Here is a 23353-nt window from a genome sequence, read left to right as displayed (position 1 = left end):
AGTCACAAAACATGTCAGTGATACCAAAAATGAAGTGCTTTCTCTCTTAAATATAAAATCAGCGTCTAGTGTCTCTTTCTCTCATGTTAGATGAAAAGTATTTGCAGATTTTGCAACACAAAGCCTCTTCAGAATTTGAATCTGATTATCAGACTGTTATGAAGGCGTTTCTGAAAGCTAGTCCTAAAGTGCATCTGTTGTCCTGTTGGAATGAATGAATCAGTAAATGAACATTCTTATCTGTGCAAATTAGTTGAGTGTAGTTCAGCGATTACATCACATCTGTTGTGACTTTAATTGTGAAAGGCTTCCTTTCATCTACAATAAGGTTTTGATTTGGGGCACAGATTTTTGTTTGTTTGTGTGCTTTTACAGATCTCATTCCTCTCTTACCTCATTCTCTCGCATGTGAAGAGCATTTTTAAACAGCATATTCTCTCATGCTGAACATAATCTCCCCCTGTGCTCTTTGCTTATTTTCTCACAGTGATGGCGTCCTCGGGGAGAATAGTAAAGGGTTTATGGCCACATTCACAATCTTACCCAAAATCCCTGCGTGGTACCACATTCCTCTGCTCCCTGTACACAAAATTGACCTTGACACAGAGGGGGGGGGACTCCAGAGGGTTCTGACAAAGGAAACAATCGCGGCCTTTGTTGCACTAAAAATAGGTAACAGAAGTTTTCCAGTGGAGATGCCATGAGACCTCATGTGTGAAATGGCCCCAGAGACAGTTGGCGATGAGGATGAGTGCACTCCCTGCTGAGCCTAGATAATGTGGTAAATCCTGGCAGGCTGTGCACTGGGCTTTGGGTGGGTGCATATTTATAGTCTAGATAATGAGCAAAACTGTTGGTACATGATTTTGTGGTTTTGCTGTAGGTTTAGGATCCTGCAGAACCAGGAAAGTAGTTTGACATCCTCGTACAATCCTCTGCCTTCAGTGTGATTTAATAATCAAACAAACAACACACAAGGGAAATGATTATTCTCAGTAGATGGTAAACAAGGGCATGAATACAGACTGGCTTTATCAGTGATTGTCATCTCTGTACATGATGTACAGTAGAGCTGTAATGGCACATTACAGTCATTATCTGTAAGAGTTTAGAGCTCCATATATTCATATCTGTAATTGGATTCAGACTGTAAGTGGGTGTGGTCTAAACTGGACGTTTTTAATAAATATGAACCGTGTCACTATGAAAATGCTGCAAAACACCAGTGGTGGGCCATGCATTTCACACCTAGGCCTTCACTGGTGTCCTTCCTGAATTAATCCACCTCTATACCATCATTATGCCGCCACGGCAATAGATACTAATCAACCATTAAATAGCAAAGTAAATTAGGCGACAGTATTTCACACCTCACAAGGAATAGTCAATTTTATTACAGTCCGCCTTGAAAATGCATCTGTAAGGATGTCTGCGACTAAATTGATTTCTTCTCCTCTGTCAGCCATTGTGAGTTAAAATATATATATTTTATTTAGGTTGTGCGGTTCTCTGCCTCTGACTACTCCAATTATCCAATCAAAGGATGGGTTATTGCTGACGTAATCGTACGCCTGCTAGGTGGCCCCAGTGACGCCAACTCGAAATCTGATTGGTTAATGGAACAATTTCACTGCCACTTATTTTAAGCTACGGGCGCCTGCGCTATTGATTCTGAAGGCCTTAAGGCAGATTTCTTTCACTGTGGCAACACATGATGTCAGCCACTGGCTGAAATATGATTGGATAAATACTCTTATCATAAATATACACTACTGGAAGCAGCACAACCAAGAGAAAAGCTATGAAATGTAGAGAATAGACTATTGGGAATAATTTAATACACATTTGTGGAAAAATATATTAAATATATTAAAATGCAAATCACTGCTGTTTAGGCCAGCAGAGAAGGCCTTGATGGCACACCACTGCAAAACACTGAAACAAAACATAAAGGTAGAATCACCAACACTGTCAGGAATATTTGCTAACGAATAGTTCAATTTCCCAAAATTAGGTTAAACCTGCATGACCCTGACCAGGCAGCTACTAAAGATAAAAGAATGAACGTTGAGAGCATCACACAGCTACTCACGTTCAGGTTAAAGAATGCGGCCTTTCTTTCTCCTGCAGGATTCACATCTGACTGTCACTCACATTAAAATGAAAACCTCTTTTACGCCTCTGGTCTCACCCAGATACTTATCACACCTCCAGTCTAAACCAAATGCCTTGTCTTGTGTGGGCAAGACTCATATATGGGGGACACAATGGCTTAGTTGTTAGCACATTTGCCTCACACCACTTGGGTCTGAGGTTTAATTCCTACCATTGCAGGTTTCCATTTTCTACCCATGCCTCGGGGTCTTCCTCCTCCAGTCCAAAGACATATGTTGAGCCAATATGTCCTTGTCTCCCCTCTTTACATTAAATCTTATACTACTAATATCATCCTATTCATATCTATATGAAAACATTATCTGTTCAATCTGAACAATGAATTCAGTTCCATCCCTAATATACAGTACTTTGCTAAAGGTTATAATGAACAGGCGAGTAAATTGTTGTAAACGATATTAAACAATTCTCCATTGTACATGCTCATGCATTTTAAGGTAATTTAAGGAAATGGGCAGAAATTTATCTCTGCATCTATCTCCAGCATCTAATTCCAGACAGCCTCAATTATGTTCCTATCTGAAAAATGATCTATTGCTTAATATCCTCCTTTCCATAATGCTTTTTAAAAAGGTATTTAGCCTTTTCTACTGACACAATAATGCTGGAAACATAATCTAGCCAACATTTAATAAGAGACTTTTACACAATCCTGCCTATCTGGAACATAAAGTAGGAAAGAGAATCACAACAAGCCCTAGTCTTAAAAAAAAAAAAAAACTAACCTGTGGATGAACCCTCAATAGGAAACTTTAGCACTACAGCCGAGGTTTAGATTACTATCAGAAAATATAGTATGTGATGAAACGCAACATGAAACTGACAAAAAAAAACCCAGACATGAAGTCAAAGCTAAAAACAGACACCTTAAACGTTAAAGACATCTTAAACGTTAAAAAGAAGAAGAAGAAAAAAAGCCATGGAAGTCCTTGGTGTCAGAGTAAATTTATGACTTGCTATCTAGCAAGAGGTATTATAAAAAAAAACAAAATGAAATTGATACTGGCTGTGACCTCATAAAAACCGAATATTGTCAAGTCCCTGGGATAAAAACACTCTTCTGTTTCCAATTATGAGAGAAACGCCAATAAGAGTTGCAAAATAAATGTACCAGACACAGCATTTCTGTAAAAGCTAAGACTTATTTGTTCTGTTACACTTACATATGTATGCACTCGTTGTGTACTGAAAGCTGTTAAAATGGAGAGCTTCAGAGTAACTAAAGAGCAGTTCCACATAACAGGAGCTGGTCAATATTTACCCTCTGCTGAAATGGCTGTTAGTGACTGCATTTTTGCAAAACTAGCTGTAAAAATGTAATGATAAGATTTCAGGCATATATTTGCTGAAGCAACATTGGCCGTGTAAAGGTGAGACTACTGACTCCTCTTCCCATTCTGCTGTAACATAAACCCAATTGCATTAAAGACGGGAGTACAGAAATAGCCTCATGCTTGTGCAAAATCAAACCACTGCCTCTGACAGCAGTTTATTTGTGCTTGGGGTAGTTATTTTTCCTGCGTGCAAACTTGTTCTTAATGTCAGCCTTTTCATAGCTCCTTCTACAGCTGTAAGGTCATCAAGCTGGCATTTAGCAAACACAGCCCACATGCATCTGAGCAGATTTGGCATGCACATTCCCACCCTTTTACTTTAGCAAGAATTTCCAGCTGGCACTAAAATGTTGATTTGACTTGGTTTATTCAATATAACATCTCTGCAACAAACAAGATATTCTTCCCAGCTTTATTAATAGTCTGTAAATCAGCGTAACCACTGAAGTAGTGACTGCAGTCAAGTGTATTTTCACCCTCTAGTGGTCAACAAATGCATAAACATTTATTTGCTATACTGTATTCTACACCAAGGCAATTCACTGTGGACTGATTTACAGTAACTGTGTTTTGTGTCCAAGAAAAATGGCCTGAATTAAAACTGATTCCAGTGTGCGAACTGATGTGCTGCCACAGAAAGTGATGAATTCTTGCTCATCCATTAAAGGCAGGAGCTGCTGAGACAGCTTTGCTCTCTAACGAAGCAGAGATGAACTGGCCAGAGTCCACCTGCTCCCAGTACTGCGGGAAAGAGCAAAACAGAAGAAAATAGCATGCTCTGCAGGAGAGTCTCTTTTTTCCTTAGTATACAATCTAAACACTGATCACTGAAGTAGTCCTTGATTATTTGTTTTAAAAGGCAATATTTTTTTAATTTCTTAAAATAGTAAGATGGCCGTGTGAAATGCTAAAAAGCATGCAATTGTTGGCCATGCTAAAAATGCCTACAATTCCCTCTTTTGTACACAAAAATAGAGTTTGTAATAAATACCAAAACATTGCAGTAAAAGATCCCCAACACCTTTAATGTACTGATGAATGTTCTTCATTGATTGGGCAATGATTCTATAAACAAGGTCTGAGGTCCAGCTAACACCAGCAGTAAGAAAAATACTCTGAACACCACAGGATACTATGAAGAGCACAGGCTAGGGCTGATTTCTTTCTAGTCCAGACTGTAGAAGACGATAGTGACAGTCATGTCAGGTGATCACGCAGAGCGCATCGCTCCCTAGATTTTATGTCCATCTGGGCTGATATTTTTCAGCAGGCTACACCGACACATCCATGACACATCGTCAGCAGTGATTCAGAAGACACATGTGAAATACAGACACGTTTGTAATGAATGTGGAAATAAAGGTAGGATTATTTAATCTTTCATTCTATTTTCAGGCAAACAGCCTTTTGGAGGAGAAACCAGAAGGAGATGGAAAGATGACAAAAGGAAAGATGATATGTTTAGTGGTTTGAATGCAAGGGTTTTCAAAAGTGTGTGTGTAATAGTTTTCTCTACATCATTAATGAGACCTCATGATTTATTGCATTGCTGGGCTATTAATAAATATAAGATTTTGTCTCTCTTACAGTATCTAATACCATGACCAATCGTTATTGATGGACTGAATTACAAACAACAACAACGTCTTTAATGGATTTGACTCAAATGGAAACACATTTAGCTGTCAATAGTATTAGTTTAGCTGTAAATAGTATTAATAATGAATTAATAATGTATTTGCACATGGTCTGTGGAATTTTTTGTTTTGTTTTGGAGAAGCTTTGGTTTAATGCAAATATAAAATACACAGTGATGAGACATGAGATTTTTTTTTATTTCTGACATACATCATTTATTTAGTCGTCACGGTCCTTCATGAGAATATGAGTTACAAATACATGTGCTTTACTTGGCATTTCATTTTATTTCCCATTATCACATTCACATAATGCTTTAGTATTAATAAAAGTGCAGAATTTATAATATGCCCTGATATTAGCAATAAATTGCTACTTCATTTAATAGTGTACAAGTTTTTGTAATAAGTTAGATTCAAGTCATTTTTAACACTTCTAATACAATACATCTATGATATTCAATATAAGTATATTTAAGGTGAAAATCTATTTAGTCGTTTTCTGCAGCCAACACTGAAAGACATTTCAAGACGATTAAACTTAGAAAGGAAAGTCTACTTGCTGTCTAAAAAACAAGTTAACTCAACTTAAAGATAAGCTTCGCTTGAACTCACAGTTAGTAAAGACAATGGAATATTTTAAGAAAGTTTTTTGGACAAAATACAAACTTGAGTTCAATATCCAAAATCTGTCATGACAATTAAAGAGAAGAAATGAGTTCACAGTGAAGGTGATGTTCATGCGAATGAAGAAAAGTGTTTTCTAAAAGAGTCTAGGTCTGATTTGAATCTTTTATTTGATTCCTGTGTTTAAATCTGTTTGTAGGTCGCTGCCCCTGGGCACAGTGCAGAGTCACCTCGCAGCTCCAGGGTCCAAGGTTTGATTGTGATTTCGAATTTTGCCTTCATGCATGCTATCACCACAACCATGTTGGTTTCTTCAGGCTCCCTGGTTTCTTCTTACCTTCCAAAAACCTGCACATTTCTAGGAGGATTTGCTTTGCTACTCATTGTGCATAGATGTGAATGTGTGTGTGAATCATGGGATAGACTCTGGATACAACCCTGACCAGAATAAATCAAGTACTGCAGGTGAATGAATGAATTTAGTAAAAAAAAAAAAAATAATAAAATCTAGGAAATCATAGTTTCCTGTTCCCATTTTAGGAAGAAGTTGCACCTCTACATCCTACAAATGAAATTAGTCATAACTTGCTTAACCTGTGTTGAAGGTGTTCACGAAAGCTGGCGACCGGATTCTCCAAATCAAAACCCATTTCAAACGCGGGCTTCTTTTCAAAAGTAAGAACAGCCAGGAGGATGAGCAGGAAGGCTGTTAGTCCCCAGATCTGGTGGATCTTGCCCGTGATAGGGTCAGTGTAGATGAAACTGTGTACATAGCTCTTTGTGCTGGGTAAAAGATAACCCGAGTGATCGGTCTCCTTCAGAAAGAAATCCAAAGGCACGGAGAACACGTCACTCACTTCATCAGGGTTTGAGCTCGCTTGGAAGGAGTCGCTGATAAAAGCCACCACCGGGGTCACCAGAAGGCCACTCTGGGGGAAATAGTAAGAAGAAGGGGAGACAAAGCTTTTTCATTAACTTATGAGAGCAACGCTAACAAAATCCACATTAAAGTTAATGTACTGATATTATCCAATGAAGGAGGACATTTTAATCAAGGTAGGATTCTAGTGAGGTTTGGAGATGATGTCCACCTGCTTGTTTATGTGCTTTGCATGTTTGCTGCTATAGCCCATATCTACCACAAATAAATGTTTTAAATAGTTTTTTTACACAAGTAATCATCAGTGGTGTATTTTCATACATTATCATCAATGCTGTTTGACTACCTGCTGACAGTGTCACAATTTAGTGATGCAGCAGTGCTTTGGTACTTTAGCCTGTCCAGCTATTGGACCTCAAGCAGCAACCATTTCATGCTAATACTGCCGTCAATGCCCTCATGCTCATCATCTCACAGATCATTAACTCGTATAGCGTCATATAACTGCATTGCATTCATTTTCTCCTATTATATGCCAATACGTGCTGGCAATATTGACCTGTGACATCCATGTTACCGTGTGAGCAGGTCATTACCTCTAACTTCTGACAAGAATCACTAAGCACTTAAAAATATTTCAATAAAATATTTGTATTGCATTTTAGAGTGATGTATTCCTTACAACCATCAAGTTCCTAACAAGCTTGAATAGGTGATGAAAAAATGTACTGTTCCATAATGCATGTGTGGCAAATAAAGCCTTCTTCTTCTTCTTTAGTTAAATAAAACTGTTACTGCCATGCATACTGTTACACATTGCGCCAATAATAATACACATCCATAATAGCTAACAGGATTGACGATTTAAGCTGAATCAATGCACCTTATTGAACAGTGGACAGAATCTGCAAACCACTTCTACTCCATCAGGAGGAAGGCTGATCTCCTCCAATGCCTCCCTCAGCGCTGTGTCAATTTCATCCCGATCGTGTGGATCGGCTTTCCCCCCTGGAAAACACACCTCTCCAGGGTTGTGTTTGAGCTGAGAAGGGGAACAGAAAAGACTTCTGCAGTAAAAATACCACTGCTCATGCACTGTCCATAAAATAGTGACTAGATCTCGTATTAAAATGGACAATTCTATGAAATGATGCTTGCGAATAAGAAATATGATAAAAGGATGCGGTGTGGGATTATTAAGCATACGTAATAATCCCACACCGCATCCTTTTATCATATTTCTTATTCGCAAGCATCATTTCATAGCATTGTCCATCGCATCCCTTTATCAGATTTCTTTATCTCTTGCAGTGTAATGATGTTACACTGCAACAGATAAAGATCACCGACATGAAAACACGCTGTATGTCAAGGAATAATTATATAATATTACAGCCTTATATTATGTTATGTTGTTATATTAAAACCTAAAAAATGACAAATAAGTTAATAAGAAATTATTAACAATTGCTAAATAAATAAGTTTCCCAAATTTAAAAAATAAATGAAATGTTACAGGAGGTTTGGCCGTCAGGTAAAAGCAGTTCACTGTTTATTTCTCTTGACCTCTGGTTTATTTGTGAGAAATAAAGGAAAACAACTAAATTATGGCTTCGGCCACATAATAATGACAGAACACAATAAGACTAACAAGATAAGTGGAGATAAAATCTTAAAGACATATCATCAGGGGAGGATTTAGCACTAAGCAAGGTAGTGCAACAGCTTTGGGCCCAGAATCCAGGAGCCACATAAAATGTCCCTATAGGGACCCCGAATCACTACATCTGCTCCTGAATATTATCGAAATATTGAGATATTATTAGATATTCTGGTATCAAGTTATTAAGTCGAAATAACGATGCAGACCATCAGAAAGGTCTCAGTAGGGAAGTGGAGATAAAGTGAAGATCCACTCACTTCCGTGGAGCGCACAGTCAGGAGCACGTGCACCCGGCCCTCTCTCAGGAAAAGCGGGATCAGTACTGAAGCTTTCGGAAAGCCAGATAAATACGAAAACTCGTCTCCAATGTCGTGTTTCCTTAAAGACGATATAACCTTCGCTTTCACGTCCATAGTTCCTCCTCAACTGGCTGCTGTCATCAACACTTCCGCACTACACAACATGACTAAATACTATTGGACGCTGACCTACACACGTCACTTATCTTTAGACTCGTGTGGGCGTGGCTAAGGCTGTTTATCATTCGTTATTCATTCATGAACTGACTGTAGATCAGCGTGTGAGGGACCAGGAAGTCATGTGTACAATGCATTATGGGAAATGTAGTGTTTTAAACAGGATTTTTTGGAAAGCTAAAATGTAGATAACTTTTTTTGGCATATGACATCACATTTGCACATCTTTATTATTATTATTATTATTATTATTATTATTATTATTAGCTTTAGATTACATGGAGTGCTGACAAACAGGCTCTTCTAAATTAGTTTCTTCTGTAGAAACAGTTAATGTACCAGAATGAGTGCAAACCTGTGATTTGGATTACAGCCAGTGCTGCTGTCAGATCTGCTGGTATAGAAACTTTCAGGCCAGTTTTGAGAAGCGGCAGTAACTCATTCAACCAGCCTTTTGCTGAGTGTTCAGTTTTTGGAGCTTTTTAGGCAGCGCTGGATGTCATTGTGGTTTCACAACAGGATGTTTCACAGTAGGGTAATGTCTAAAGAGCCAGAGATAAAAGTGTGCATTCAAGAGCTTTAAAGTGACGAAGATGCCAGCAGCACCTGTGACCGGAGGTAGAGTTTCCCACTCAGAGGCTGAAAACTTTGTAAGTCCCACGTCAGGGTTAATAATCTGCTACAGTTTCAAAGAGAGGCTCAAAAACTTCTTCAGTGAATAAACCAGTCAGTGGATCCATATCTTTATAATGTCCGGGAAAGATATTAGTGTTGTCCTGTTTTTACTGATCTTAGGATGGGATTGTGGAAAAGCGATAAAAGAACTGAGTGACCAGGAGGTGTTCTGGGGAGCGGACCAGTACGACTTCGCCATTGTGCTGCCTGCTTCAGACATCGAGTGCTTCTGGCATTTTGCACACCAAGGCGAACATTTTTATCTCAACTTTATGGTAATATGTAGCTGAATTCTGGCTTGGTCAGGTTTTTTCTGTATTCTTGCTGGTATAGGAATATGCCCTATGGCTTTGTAGTTGGATGTTGGAGGACAGCTGATAAGGTGATGTTTTATGTGTTGTAGTAAGTGTACAGGCAATAATCTATGCAGTAGCTGGAACGAACATATGTTTTTGAAATAAAAAGTTAAAAAAAAAAGGTTATGAAAAGTGAAAGTTATTTAAAACAAACTAGAGGAGGACAAGGAACTGTTTCATCCACCATATGGCAATTCAGTGTGTGAGGCCAGAACATGTGTTGTGTAAAGCCAAACTATTAGAGGAATATTTTATCACTTACAAACTAGTGCTTTTCTCATTAAAGCATATCTGTAACATATGTTTGATTCATGTTTCTATAAAACCTATTACCTGTAAACTTATGATTAAAGTTTGGGGGTATTTGCTAGGATGCCAGTTAAAGTTTATGCCTACTCTTTCATGAATTCAAGTTACGTGATTCTCAAATGTTATTTAAAGCGGCACAATTCATCCTTTCGAAGAAGGCATTACATTTTGCGAGAAAAGAATACGGGAATATACTGTATGTTAGGTCTTAGTAACATAGCTGGGCAGCACTAGCATAAAACTATAGAAAAAGTACATTAATTGGAAATACTGATCGCTGTGTTGGGTAAAACTAGATAAGAACAGCTTTAGTGAGACTTTATAGAATGTCTGTCTCATCCTTAGACCCTTTATATTGTGTATTTTGAACACTTATTAATTGAATTCATCAACTGTACTTTGACATTTACTACAAGTGAATTTAAAGTAAAAATGTTTTCCCCTTATTAGATACATTACATACATAAAATTTTCATATATACATTTATATGTTATGCATTATACATATGCTACACATTATCTCTATATACCAATACACATTATGTGTTACCAACTTGTACTGTACCGTATGTGAGTGTGAATATATACAGTATGTCCAAGTACATTTATATAAAATGGTCATTTTTCTCCTTCAGTGAAGTCTTCATATCCATTATGGAGGTTATCATGAGTACATGTCAGTAAATATGTCATGTCACATGATGTGTGTGTCCAGGTACAGTGGGCAACAGGGGTGGGTGTTGATAGACACCTGTCAGCCACTGTAAATGCTCCAAGTGGCCTTATCATGGGTTTAGTAGATGAAGCCACAGGGGAGATTGCCTTCAATGCTAAAGAGACTGGTGAGTAAGAGACAGCATTTTTTAGCCCTGACTCTGCGTCACAGCCTACAGTTCTGCAGTGTGTATTCACAGCACGTTAATGTTTTCCCCCAGGCTTTTATCAGATGTGCTTTAGCAACTTCCACAACCGTTTTGGCAGCATGCAGATCTTCTTGAACTTTGGTGTGTACTACCAGGATTCAGGGAATTCCAAGAAAGATGACAATGGGGAACAGTTGAATAGCACACTCAATACCATCGACGTGAGATACATCATGATTCCACAGTTGCAATATCTAACAAATAAAATTAATCAATTGTGTAGGATGCTTAGACTTTGAGCAAATACTGAAACTGTCTGTGCAGGTCAGCTCCAACCGGCTGCAGTCTTCTGTCTTCCACATGTGGCGTTACTACAGCATCGAGCGCATGAGAAGAGCAACTGATTATTACCTGCTCCAATCCAACTCGAGCTACATCAGCACCTGGTCGGCTGCGCTCAGCCTCGTCATTATCCTGGCTGGATACCTGCAGCTCTTCTTCCTAAAAAGGCTTTTCAACACCAAACAGACCACAGAGACGGAAAAACCCCGCTGTTGAGCAACACTTCATAAATGATGGTCGTCACATGGTTATGAACAAAGGGACACAATTAGGTGTATGAAATTCAGTGGTTTTCCCACTATCACTCTTCCTGTGCTATATCTTCATAGTCAATAGATTGTCAATAAAAACAGTGAATAACGTGGGGTTTAATTTTCTCTTTCTACAGTGGAGAAACTGAATTTATACCAAACAGACTTCGGCAAGGTTCCATGTTAGAGGTCTGTTATTTAAAGATACCAGGCTAAAGGTTGTTCCCTCCATTTTACATTACTAGCATATGGCAGATGCGCTTATCCAGAGCGACTTACCTGATTTTTTATACAGCTGATGGTTAAAAGCCTCGCTCAGCAGCGAGACCATGGGATTCAAACTCACAACTTTCCGATCACTAAGCCAACGCCTTAACCACTAAGCTCCCACATCCAGCTCAATTAGTTGAAAGAGACTCCTTCTAAATTTATATTCTTTTTAATTTAAAATTTTGTAAAATTAAGTAGCCTTTATTTCACTCATATACATTACTGTCAAATTCTTTCCTCACATATCCCATCCTTGAGGGTTGGGGTCAGAGCACAGGGTCAGCCATGATGAAGCACCCCCGGAGCAGAGGGGTGGCTATGGTCCTTGCTCAAGGGCCCAACAGTGGCATCTTGTTGGTGCTGGGGTTTGAACCAATCAACAACCTAGAACCTTAACCACTTGAGCCGCAACACCATATGTACATTTTTTGAACATCCCATTGTAGATTTATTTCCCTATTGATTTAATAGTTAAACCTCCTCTTCTCTGAAGAATTTCCACTAGATTTTACAGCATTAGTGAGGTTCTATACATTTGAGGAAGAACCACAAACATGATTCTGGTAAAAATCAAACCTCCCATATTGTATATTATCAGGTGCTGTGCTGCCCTACGTGTCCTTGAACAGAAGCCAGATCAGAAGTGTGTGTGTGTGTGTGTGTGTTAGTCGTAAGAGTCTGAGACATGCGCTGCATGCTTTGCACTGTAGTCCTCCTCATCTTTCCAGTTTGGGGACAGAGAGGTGAAAGTGTCTCAGATCCAGTAGACGGAGGTCATGAGTTCTTTCAGGCAGCAGATCATTATGACTTTGCTCTTCTGCTGTCTGGCACAGAGTCACAGTGCTACTGGCACTTTGCTCGTCAGAGCGGCCGCTTTTACCTGACTTACATGGTGAGTTTGAACTCAACCAAGGATTTTGCTTCTTTGTTTTTAACGTTTGTAGATTTGCTTTTTTGACTTAAATCTTGCAGGTTTTGAGGGAATTGAGGAACTGTAGTGAAGTGAATTGTGCAGTGACCTTGCCTTGGTTCTCCTTTTTGCTTATCAGTTACTGTACCATTAACTTATCTGATGTGTTTCTTTACGTTCTACAAAATAGTCAGCAATCTTTGGAAATCTTTTAATGAAGTTAAAGGGAAATAACTTCAATTTTATATATTAATATATAAAATGAAATATATTAAAGTAGTGTGAAGCTCTTATAAGCTCTTACAGTAATGAGGTTATGTGGTGTGTAACATGTTCAGGTTCAGTGGGTGTCTGGGATGACTGCAGACAGACACATAGCGGTCTCTATTTTCTCTCCTAATGGTGTCCTCCTTTCCTACACTGATAATACTATGGGCCAGATAAACTTTCAAGCAAAGGAGACAGGTACAGCTAACCTCTCAGTTAATATGATTATAGATTATATGTATCACAACAGCACATTTAAACGTTTGATACTATGAGCCAGCATGGTTCCACTGAGTGCTGTGTGAAAATAATGTAAAGAAGGAATCTCTGCTTGTACAACTCTACAGAATATTTACAGTCCCTTATACTGTATATTCACACACAACACACACTTCTTTCAGGTTTTTACCAGATGTGTTTTGCCAACCATCGCAACCAGTTTGGTGACATGCGAGTCTTCCTGAACTTCGGGGTGTTCTACGAAGAGGAGGCTGAAGTCCAGAAGGAGAATGGAATGGATGAAGAGGTTCTAAACAGCACTCTTTCCAACATTAAGGTACCTCATTTAATAGTGACGTGTTCTTGAGTCAATCACTTGAACCACTGAATCACTTATCAGAATCCTGCAGATACAAACTTCATCTTTCTAGTTTTTATACCTCAAAGCACAGCATGTTTTGTATATTAAAATGCTTTCCCAGTGCTTTGCCTCGGGTCGAATCTGACCATTCTCCTCTGATCTCTGTCATCGACTTGTCATTTCCAGCTACAGAACTGCTGCTGACTCGGTGTTTTTTTGTTTTGCGTTAATCTATGTAAACTTTAGAGGCTGGTATCTGTAAAAAATAACAAATAAAAAAATCTAGGGAATCAGCAGTTTCTGAAATACTCAAACCTACGTGTTTGATGCTAACAATGGTCAAAGATGCTGTGATCACATTTTCTTCCCATCCTGATGTTTGATGTGAATATTCACTGAAGTTCTTGATCTGCATACGCATGATTTTAAAAACTGTGCTGTTCCAACATGATTGTCTGGTTGGATAATTGCAAGTGTACAAGTGTTCCTATTAAAGTGGCTGGTGATTATACATAAATCATAGGGGTGGGCTGCAATAGTGTATGATTTGATATGTCTGAGATTACACATGTTTGAAATTAGACATATATTTGAAATGGTCAAAAAGACTTAACTTAGAACATATACTCATTGTCAGATGTTTAATTCCTTCTACATACATATTTCCTGTTACATTATTTTATACTATCTCTTTTTCTTTGCCCAGGATATTTCAAATAAGATACGGCTTCGAATCCAGCACATGTGGCGTTTCTATAATGTAGCACGGATGCGTAGAGGGGCTGATTACTTCCTACTCCAGTCCAAGTCCTACTACGTGAACGTCTGGTCTGTGCTCCAGAGCTTTGTCATAATCATGGCTGGATATCTGCAGCTCTTCTTTCTCAAGAGGCTCTTCAGGGCAGACGGAAACCGAAATCGCTGCTGAGAGCGAAATAGCTGAAACCTCAAAAGTGGCTTGTTTCCTTTTTGTTTGCTCTTTGAGTTGTGATTTGACAATTAAATAGGAAGGAAAACAGGGGAAATGTGTGGTTAGATATCTTGACTAACTCACTTGACATTTTGAAGGTTGATCTCTCTTCTTTTTTTTCTTCTGTCATTTCTTGCTACGTGTAACACACAGCTAGTTAAATTCTCATGTTTCAAATCAGTGTAATATAAAATAGAACATAATAAAATATTATTATCAGATAGTCTGTTATAAAATAGAATTCAGTTTGTATTAAGTAAACAATAATTTTAAATAAAAGTTTGATGTGATGAATATGTATTTGGTTCAGAGTTTTAATCCAAGGTCCACAAACTAAGACTTACCAAAAGGTGTTTTTAAGACATTTTGAAAAGACAAGAAAACTAGAAAATCCTGAACTGGGGTTACAGACTGTGTCTGAGAGTGTCACGTTATCCCTGCCTGTCTGTGATGGTTTACTCCAGGTTCTCTGGTCTCCTCCCATCTCCCAAAAACATGGGAGGTATGAACGCATAAATATGTGTGCATGTACTGCCTCGTGCTCAGTCTTTAGACCTGACAGTGAGTGTGAACAGTGAGCTTTACATTCAGCACTAAGAGGAGGAGGTGTACTGAGGCACTGAAAACAAAGGCGTGGTTTTGGTTCCTCTGAAAACAGAATTTCCTCAGTTGCATTTCATTGAGGCCAGAAGCGGGTTGTAGTGGTGCACAGTAAGTAATGTTTAACTTTTTCTCATTTATTTGTGTGTATGTGTCAGATTAGCACTTTCTGCCCTACTTATTATACACTAACTCCAGTACATTAAAAGTCCTAAGGTCAGAGTGGTTTAAATGGTGTAACATGTACTGGCTTATTGTTTAGCCTAAGGCTAAGCTTAATAGCTGTGACTTTATACCTGAATGGAGTTATGACATTATATATGCAAAGGAAGAAAACAATGAGAACATTATGAGAACATAACCCAAAAAACTGTGTAATAGTGAATTATTATTTACTGACCTGGGTCAGGTTAAACAAACATAGTGTAGGTAAGAACTGTGACAACTCAGTGTTGTATTTTAAGCTGTGCCATTACAAAGGAATTCTGTTGTAAAACCACGTGTTTTCCTTTTCAGCTCTAAAATCGAAAGTGCTTCTGAAACTTGAGTAACTTGTGACAGTGATTCTTATATTAGAATCAGTTTAGCGTGATTGTTTCTGTGGTACAATGGTTAGTTTGTACTGGGTTTAGATAAACTCCAACAATTGAGGATTAAAGAAAAATGAATGGCGGGACTAAATAGGGGGCGAACAATAAACTGCGAGTATGTATACTAAGCATTTTGTTGACGTGTGACTAAGCACTTCTAAACCAGTTTCACTTCCATTCTGATGCCTTTTCGATGTCACATAAGTCAAATATCTCCGAATATTGGCAACATTGGAGTTTCAACATTGGAGTGCCAAACTCTGTTTGGCAACATTGGAGTTTTGTGTTTTTCTCTGTATCAAAACGATTTCTGTTTTGCTGGAAAAAGACCACAAGCTTGTCTGCGTAAAGACTGCAGTGAAAATTTGGAAATTGAAAATGAATTCAGTATGTCGATTTCACACATTACATCATTTTTTCCTTTCCATCAATTAAACAAAACTCCCAGAACATTACACACTTCTGAAATCCTTAAAGTGTTGACTATCACTTACTCTTTTGAGGGGGGTGATTGACATGTTTGGGAATTTTTGACACATACTTTCATTCTCATCTTACTTTTATCCTCATTGACCCATTTAAAAAATGTTTTTATTTGTAGCGTGACAGATCATGACATAACTTAATCAAATATTTATTGGGGGGGGGTGGAAAAATTTCCAAATGAATCATCAATATATTCTATTATTGCATGAACACAATAGATTATGTAAAATAATTGCAATCTAAGATTGTTGACCAAAATATGTCTGTAATCCATTTTTTAACCATTACAACAGGGTTAAGAAAATCTGCAGTATTTTTGGTTCAATATGAAAAGATTACTGTGAAAAATCACAGTAAAGAAAATCACACTAAAAGGTAATTAACGTTTTTTAATGTACATTGCGTTGCTTTTCCGTCTCCATTATTATAAGAAGACAGAACACTTTCAGGATATGGTTCACTGAGAAAAGCACAAGAACAATAAATGAGCTACGAAAGCAGAGCAAGAAATATATAAACTGCATGAGCATGCAATATCAAATAACAACAAAAGTGGACAACTAAGACGTACCGAGCGTGCACCTTAAACAGTGACGGTCATTACGTGTAAAAGTACACAGGTACGAGTGATCAGTGAACGTTTAGCAAGATCCTGAGGCCGATGCATGGTGTAGATCTGTGTCATTCTGTGCTACCAGATCAGGCACTAAATGAAAAATGTCTGCGTACTACATTTTGTCTGATTACTATCTGCATACGACAAATTCGTACTACATTTTTTCATATCTCCCAGTCTGCTTGGTGCCATTTCACTGCGCAATAGGGCTGGGGTATGAAGAGGGCAAGAGTAGAATGGCTTAATTTTTTTAAGTGTTTTATTTTTAAGACTGTTCCAATTAACTGTCACTGAACATCACTGCCCCAAATGATTAAATCATCTTGTAGGTATGCAGGTACATTGTCAAGAATGATTCATTGTGTTTCCCCTGTAAACACCGTGCGTTTTGACACTTTCAAAAAAAGTAGACACAGTCAAAACACAATCAAAACAAGGTAATATGCACAAGTTCAGAGCAGACAGAAACAAAACAGGTTGGTAAATTGCTGAAACAAAGCATCCACGTCAGCGACACAGGATGATTGCTCAGGTCAACAGCAGTGTCATACGTCATGACGAGGCAGAATCACGCCGGTCTGAAACAGGTGTAAAGCAATTAATCTGTTTGTTAACCTAGAACAAATACGGTCACCAGACATGGGTCACCTAATTACAGCAAAGTTCAAACTTTAGGCGCTGGGTATAATATGCACTCATGATGTCACAGGTGTGAATGTAGTATAACTGAATACAAGCCCAATACGAGACATCTCACGGTAATAATAATAATTTATCATTAACCAGCATGTGAAGATTAGGAGAGCATTTTACAATTAGTTCATATAAATCAGGGCTATAAAAACCCTGTGTCTGACTTAATTCACCACCAAACAATTTTGACTGTAATTTTTTGTTTCGACTGCATTCCTTCGCATTTTTTAGACATGTCAGATCCATAGTGACACCAGACGTGTGTGCTGCTATTGTTGTTAGCCCAACCCCAGACACACCATGCTCGTGTTGCTATTGTTTCCACAGGTGTTTTGTAACCCCATTGTAATGGTTTCAACAATCAGCATATAAGACGAAGACACAAAACAACAAACAAAAAAAAAAACTGATACTATTTCTAGGGGTTGTGGTTGGTTTGTTATAATAACATTTCTTAAGAAAAAACAGTACCATGAAGAAATTATAAATTCTTTCATTCAGTCTTCACCTTTATCCTGGTCTGGGTTATGTAGGATCAAACAGGGAGCACTGGGTGTGAGGTTAGAATATACCCTGGCTGAGATGCTAGGTCACAATGCACACAAATTCACGCTCATTTACATCTAGGAGTAATTTTGCATAGTCAGTCCCTCAGCTGAAACGTTTTTGGAGGTGAGAAGGAAAGATTACAGAGAATCTATAGGTAAAGCAATAATGTAAACTCAGGATAAAACCAAAGTTTTGTATTTAAAAAAGAAATACACTCATAATGTTATGATTCCAGCATAAAACCTTAACACCTGAGTTAACACTGCTTCTGTTCCTTTCCTGTAGCAAGCATGGATTTTGTAGACCCAATCCTGAGCATAGCGGAGAAGTTGTATGATCTGTGTAGCGAAGTGAAAGCCAACAAGAAGCGTTGCAGGCGTCTGGCTGAGCGTGTGTCCTCACTAGTGGAGCTGGTCAAAGTCGTGAAGAGCAACGGTTTGGGCAAAAATCCAAATATAGTACAGAGAGGCTTGCGCGAGCTTAAGCTTACTTTGGAGTCGGCTGAAGAAGTTGTGAATAATTACGCCTCATCCAGCTGCCTGAAACGCATTGTGAAGGTATATGACCTTGGTGAAGAATTCGGGACCTTAAACGAGCGTCTGAACGATGCGGCACAGCTGCTGTCACTGGCCCTGCAGGTGGAGCAGAGAGACAGGATGGATAGAGTCTTCAAAGAGGACAGAAGGAGGAAAGAGGATGAAGATGACAGAAGATACGATTATGAGGAGCTCCAGAACTGTAGGTGTTTTTCTGCCTAAATAAACATGTGGACTTGGTTCTTAACAGCTTTAATTGTTTTTGAAGTTGAATTAAAATATCGGTCCCTACTGCTGGGCAATGACATGTTGAGTTTACATGGTGAAAATTCCTGTTTTCTTTAACAGTGCTTCAGTCTTTGGCTGATGAGAAGGAGAAGACTAAAGTGAGTGTGGATGCTGTGCAAGTGACAGTCGAACAAACTCAGAAAGACGTTCAGGACATTAAAGGCATACTGGAATCGTGTAAGTCATTAAATCAGTGAGTCTACCTAAAAACAAAGTGTAGCATGGAGTCAGTGTTAAAACAGTAAACAATACATCTCATCTGTGCCTGATAGTGAGAAGACCCAGCCTTCATTTGCAGGACATTAGAGAGATCAAACCTGAGGAGTTGTCCTTTGACTTTCCCATTGAGCCAATCATGAAGACTGACAGTTCCGAATTGTTCAAAGGAGAGTATAACAAGTTCAATGTGGCCATCAAGAAATATGCGTATCCAGGGAGCACCAGCCCAAAGTAGGTGATATTCACATGGGTAGGACATAGAGCATATGCCTCAGTCTATTTCTTTATCCAGTCTTTATTTTGAAGTACAAACATCTCTTAACAAAGTTTAAAGATTTGGGGGGGTTTTCTGCATTTTCATTACACAACAAGGTTTCACTTCCAAAATCTGCCTGTCTGACTGTACTTTTTCATTGTCCTCAGACAAGTGAGGAGCATTTTTAATAAGGAAGTGGAGACTATGAAACGTTTTGAGTCACCCCACATCCTGAGGATGTTCGGGATCTGCGTTCAGAACGAGAATAGTAAGTTAACAGTTGAATTTTATTCAACTTCAGTAACCACTTTAACCTGATCAGATTCGCTGAGGGTTCAGAGTCTAGACCCGGGAACGATGGGAGTTTAGGCAAGAGTACATTTTGTATCACAGACCACCAGCCAACCCCCCCAAACACACGCACACTCTTTCAATAAGAGACAAATAATAGTACCCAATTCATGTAATGGCATGTTTTTGGGAGGAAGGAAAAAACTAGAGACCTGGAAACAAATTCATATGGTGACCTGGAGGTCAGGAGGTCAAAACCAAGGACCACAGAGCTGAGAGGAAACGACACAACCCACTGTTCCATCGTGCTTAAAGTGATGTTCATTCATTTGATTTTGTTGCACTAGTTGATAGACTAGTTCTGTCTGGTATTACATTTCTGTTATTTGGAAAGCAAAAATGAAAGAGATTTCACTGAAAAATGTGTTGTCTTCCACAATAGCTAATAGTGCTAATACAAAATATACATATCTTAACACAGCAGGTCTCCACCTCACAGCTTATTGTCAGCTGACAGTTAGGTTATTGAAGTTTTGTTTTTTATTTTCTCTAGGCTTCCTGGATTTTATTTTTCCCTCTAAATGTCTAAAAAACAGAAGCTGCTATGCTAGGTTATGCTAAATTGTCACCAGATGTGAGTGAGTGTGTGCATGGTGTGTCCAATCCAAGGTGAATACTCCCACCTTGACCCCAGTGTTCCCGGTACACACTTCAGATCCACCAAAACCCTGACCAGGATAAAGTTCCTACCGAAGATGATGTATGACTATACCTTATGACAACCAAACACTGACCTATTTCCCTCAATTTTAAAAAATGGTATCCTGTAGGGCCAAATCCAACCTACCTTATAGTGATGGAGTTCTGTGAGAAGGGCAATCTAAGATACGTGCTTGACGGTCCCAGCAAACTACCCTGGGAGAGAAAAATTCGCATGTGTCTAGATGCAGCACAAGGACTATACAGGTATCTGTTAGAAGCATTTACACAGCTTTTCTGCCTTGCTGATTTTTAAGGTTGGCGCCTTCAATTAGGGCATGTTTTGAATAAAAAACAAGCCAGTTATTCCTGATGGGGCATAATGGGTGCTGTGGATCCATATAAACTGCTCATGTCTTCTTCTCAAAACTGCAGGCTGCATCAGTCAGAGGAGAAATTTAAGGTGCATGGTTGCCTCACTAGCAGCAAGTTTTTAGTGGCAGCTGGCTACAGAATAAAGGTATTGTCATCATTCTGTTATATTGCTAAATATTAGAAGTAAAGCAGCTATCGTTTAAGCTTACACTCACATATCGGCTAAATTCAACTTAACAAAGAAGCATTTTGGAAAATTTTCTGTAGATAAACATGACATTATATTTGAGTCACACTGACCAAAGAACCCTACAAGGAAAGGAATACATGATAATTTTGACCTTGTGAAGTCATTTGGCCATTCTCCCTCAAAAGAGCCACAAGTGTTGTGTCTTTTGTTTACTGAGCTTAAGTTTAGAGATGGCATGAGGTGCAGCATAGCATAAGATAATTCTGTCAATGGATGGATAGTCATTGTGTGTGTGTGTGTGTGTGTGTGTGTGTGTGTGTGCCTTTCAAGCTTGGAGGATTTGAACTGGCAAAGACAGAAACATCCCTAAAGAACAGTAAGGAGAAGAAGAACAGCTCGATGACGTACATTTCTCCACAGCAGCTGAAAGACATAAACCATCAGTATGACAAAGCCTGTGAGATCTACAGGTAAAGAATCACTTTGCAAAAAAAAAAAAAAAAACCCTTATCAATTTACTGTGCAACTCAACTCAGTAGCCCAATCTGTTTGTGTGTGCTCTTCACAGTTTCGGCATTGTCCTGTGGGAGATCGCAACACGGCAAATCCCCTTTAAAGGCATGTAACACGGGCAACATCACTCATCATCGGGATAATAAACTCATTCTCAGTATCTTCAAATCTTTCAGGAATATCATGTTGCTTTAGAGATTTCTTGACCCTGTCATATTCATCCTGCTTTTATACCTAGATTGCTCCTCTTATACTAGCATCTATGAGAAAGTGTATGTGGAGAAGGCGATGGAGCCGCTGCCACATGATTGTCCCAGGCAGCTCACGGAGCTGATTAACGCCTGCCGTTCATTTGAGGACTTCACGAGGCCTTCTGCTGGAGGTACAATTACTATTAGACTCTGTCATTAGAGCACTGAGATTTTATTAAAGAATAAGTCAACTACAGTGATGTAGTTATACTGATATCATGGTACACAATCATAAGAGTAGATTATTTGTATATCATGTGTAGATAGTAGGTGTATTTCTGATCAGACACAAATGAATTCAACGACTATTTCTCTAAATCAAACTGTATATAAGTATTGAATGGTGCATAGATTTAATAATTCATGAAACGCATGTTTAGGCTTAGTAGTTCTAAACCTTTATTTGTGATTTTTTGCATTTCCAGTGTTGGTGGACAAGCTACGTAAACTAGCACAGCAGAATGAAGAGGACTAAAGACAAGACACAGCCACATCTCGCACACTTTTGCTACAGAGATTAAGATGCTCTAAATCAGATAACTTCACTAGGATTGTTTCCTGGACTCAGCATTAAATCTTCCTGGATATCGCTTTTAATTTATACTGCCAATCATTGATAAATGTGAAAAGCCTATGCTATCAATACACTATCAATAGATATAGTAATAGGCTAACAGCTTCTGAAGACAAACATGGACACTAAGTGTAAAGTCTGATGGCATTTTTTCTCATTCGTTTGAATAACACATATTGTATAAATTTGCACAACGAACTGAAATATAAATACATTTGGTGTTTGGTTTAGTCAGTCAAGTGATAAAGAAAAGATGTCGTGTTTTTGTGGGACGGTAATCATCAGGGGGTGGTGTGATGCTGTTACGACCCTGAAGTTGTTCGTTTTCCAATGTGTTTTCCTTGTCTTGCTTCTTTTCTTCTTCTTCTTTTTTTACCACAGTTTTATCTATTTACTGTCATGAAACATCCCTGAGACAAGCTATTATCACTTACTTATTGATCTTTACAAAACCCTGACACCCAAGACTCCTTCTGTAACTATTAAATAGATATATTCTTACAGAAAACACATTGTTTTTTCATCATTATACCTAGATTACCTTGCACATTCACCATACAAGTCCCTGTGAATGATCCTTCACTTTAGAAATGCTAATGCATTAAAACGAGCTGATTAACAAGCCTTTAAAGAAAATGAATAAACATCTACTGATAAATCAGATTTATGATTTAAATAAGCAATAAAACATGCTGGGAACTGCTGTTGCAACACTATGAGGCAAAGTTAATAATTTTCCAATCATGTCCCAAAGTGTTTTTATTTCTCTTATTCCACCCTAATATGCTGGTGATTGTAACTGAGTATTAATTGTGGAATGACACATTTTTATTTGTTTACAGTTATGGAATATCTGTAAAGCAAGTTCCTGTTATGTTATATCAGTTATAAATATTTGTTTCCTTCACCCAAAAGTTTTTTTTTTTCTGTCTCTTGACGTTAACACAAGGAAAAAATCTAGACGGTTATGTTCCTGGAAAATTTTTTAAGGAATATTTTAACGCTGCTGATAAATTAATCAACACCTTTTTACCAGCCGAGA

At 38.3% G+C, this 23353-nt stretch overlaps 4 protein-coding genes across 5 annotated transcripts; 3 read left to right on the top strand and 1 right to left on the bottom strand.

Moving 5' to 3' along the window:
• Positions 1–5346: 5346 nt before the first annotated feature.
• Positions 5347–8788, bottom strand: nudt7 (nudix (nucleoside diphosphate linked moiety X)-type motif 7). 2 transcript variants are annotated; one of them, XM_058396636.1, is made up of 3 exons: positions 8574–8788; positions 7537–7695; positions 5349–6702 (listed from the first exon to the last, which is right to left on the bottom strand). In XM_058396636.1, exons 1-3 carry the CDS (start codon positions 8727–8729, stop codon positions 6352–6354), a joined length of 666 nt encoding a protein of 221 aa, XP_058252619.1. In that variant the 5' UTR covers positions 8730–8788; the 3' UTR covers positions 5349–6351. The 2 variants fall into 2 exon arrangements, with proteins under 2 accessions (XP_058252617.1, XP_058252619.1); XM_058396634.1 differs by lacking the exon at positions 8574–8788 and having other exon boundaries at positions 5347–6702; positions 7537–7872.
• A 667-nt stretch (positions 8789–9455) lies between these two features.
• On the top strand, positions 9456–11577 carry LOC131357575 (transmembrane emp24 domain-containing protein 6-like). The gene is made up of 4 exons (XM_058396632.1): positions 9456–9742; positions 10848–10974; positions 11068–11216; positions 11320–11577. Exons 1-4 carry the CDS (start codon positions 9542–9544, stop codon positions 11551–11553), a joined length of 711 nt encoding a protein of 236 aa, XP_058252615.1. The 5' UTR covers positions 9456–9541; the 3' UTR covers positions 11554–11577.
• A 963-nt stretch (positions 11578–12540) lies between these two features.
• On the top strand, positions 12541–14825 carry LOC131357576 (transmembrane emp24 domain-containing protein 6-like). The gene is made up of 4 exons (XM_058396633.1): positions 12541–12750; positions 13107–13233; positions 13437–13591; positions 14322–14825. Exons 1-4 carry the CDS (start codon positions 12544–12546, stop codon positions 14541–14543), a joined length of 711 nt encoding a protein of 236 aa, XP_058252616.1. The 5' UTR covers positions 12541–12543; the 3' UTR covers positions 14544–14825.
• A 298-nt stretch (positions 14826–15123) lies between these two features.
• LOC131357572 (mixed lineage kinase domain-like protein) lies at positions 15124–23137 on the top strand. The gene is made up of 11 exons (XM_058396630.1): positions 15124–15296; positions 18405–18857; positions 19004–19120; positions 19216–19393; positions 19586–19686; positions 20540–20675; positions 20844–20928; positions 21304–21443; positions 21542–21591; positions 21725–21868; positions 22163–23137. Exons 2-11 carry the CDS (start codon positions 18410–18412, stop codon positions 22210–22212), a joined length of 1449 nt encoding a protein of 482 aa, XP_058252613.1. The 5' UTR covers positions 15124–15296; positions 18405–18409; the 3' UTR covers positions 22213–23137.
• Positions 23138–23353: the final 216 nt, after the last annotated feature.

This window comes from Hemibagrus wyckioides, linkage group LG08 (genome assembly GCF_019097595.1).
Source record: "Hemibagrus wyckioides isolate EC202008001 linkage group LG08, SWU_Hwy_1.0, whole genome shotgun sequence".
NCBI classification, from domain to species: domain Eukaryota; kingdom Metazoa; phylum Chordata; class Actinopteri; order Siluriformes; family Bagridae; genus Hemibagrus; species Hemibagrus wyckioides.
Note: the sequence above shows the minus strand (reverse complement) of the source record. Positions and strands in the feature narration are given on the sequence as shown.

What these genes read in the sequence shown, in the direction of transcription:
- nudt7 (XM_058396634.1), bottom strand. Translation starts at nt 7,857, where the DNA reads ATGCTTAATAATCCCACACCGCATCCTTTTATCATATTTCTTATTCGC. An exon ending in TCTGTCCACTGTTCAATAAG is followed by an intron (nt 6,703 to 7,536) that starts GTGCATTGATTC and finishes TATTTCCCCCAG; the next exon opens with AGTGGCCTTCTGGTGACCCC.
- LOC131357572 (XM_058396630.1), top strand. Translation starts at nt 18,410, where the DNA reads ATGGATTTTGTAGACCCAATCCTGAGCATAGCGGAGAAGTTGTATGAT. An exon ending in GCAGCACAAGGACTATACAG is followed by an intron (nt 20,676 to 20,843) that starts GTATCTGTTAGA and finishes TCAAAACTGCAG; the next exon opens with GCTGCATCAGTCAGAGGAGA. An exon ending in CAGCTGGCTACAGAATAAAG is followed by an intron (nt 20,929 to 21,303) that starts GTATTGTCATCA and finishes GTGCCTTTCAAG; the next exon opens with CTTGGAGGATTTGAACTGGC.
- LOC131357576 (XM_058396633.1), top strand. Translation starts at nt 12,544, where the DNA reads ATGCGCTGCATGCTTTGCACTGTAGTCCTCCTCATCTTTCCAGTTTGG. An exon ending in CTTTCAAGCAAAGGAGACAG is followed by an intron (nt 13,234 to 13,436) that starts GTACAGCTAACC and finishes CACTTCTTTCAG; the next exon opens with GTTTTTACCAGATGTGTTTT. An exon ending in GCACTCTTTCCAACATTAAG is followed by an intron (nt 13,592 to 14,321) that starts GTACCTCATTTA and finishes TTCTTTGCCCAG; the next exon opens with GATATTTCAAATAAGATACG.
- LOC131357575 (XM_058396632.1), top strand. Translation starts at nt 9,542, where the DNA reads ATGTCCGGGAAAGATATTAGTGTTGTCCTGTTTTTACTGATCTTAGGA. An exon ending in CTTCAATGCTAAAGAGACTG is followed by an intron (nt 10,975 to 11,067) that starts GTGAGTAAGAGA and finishes GTTTTCCCCCAG; the next exon opens with GCTTTTATCAGATGTGCTTT. An exon ending in GCACACTCAATACCATCGAC is followed by an intron (nt 11,217 to 11,319) that starts GTGAGATACATC and finishes CTGTCTGTGCAG; the next exon opens with GTCAGCTCCAACCGGCTGCA.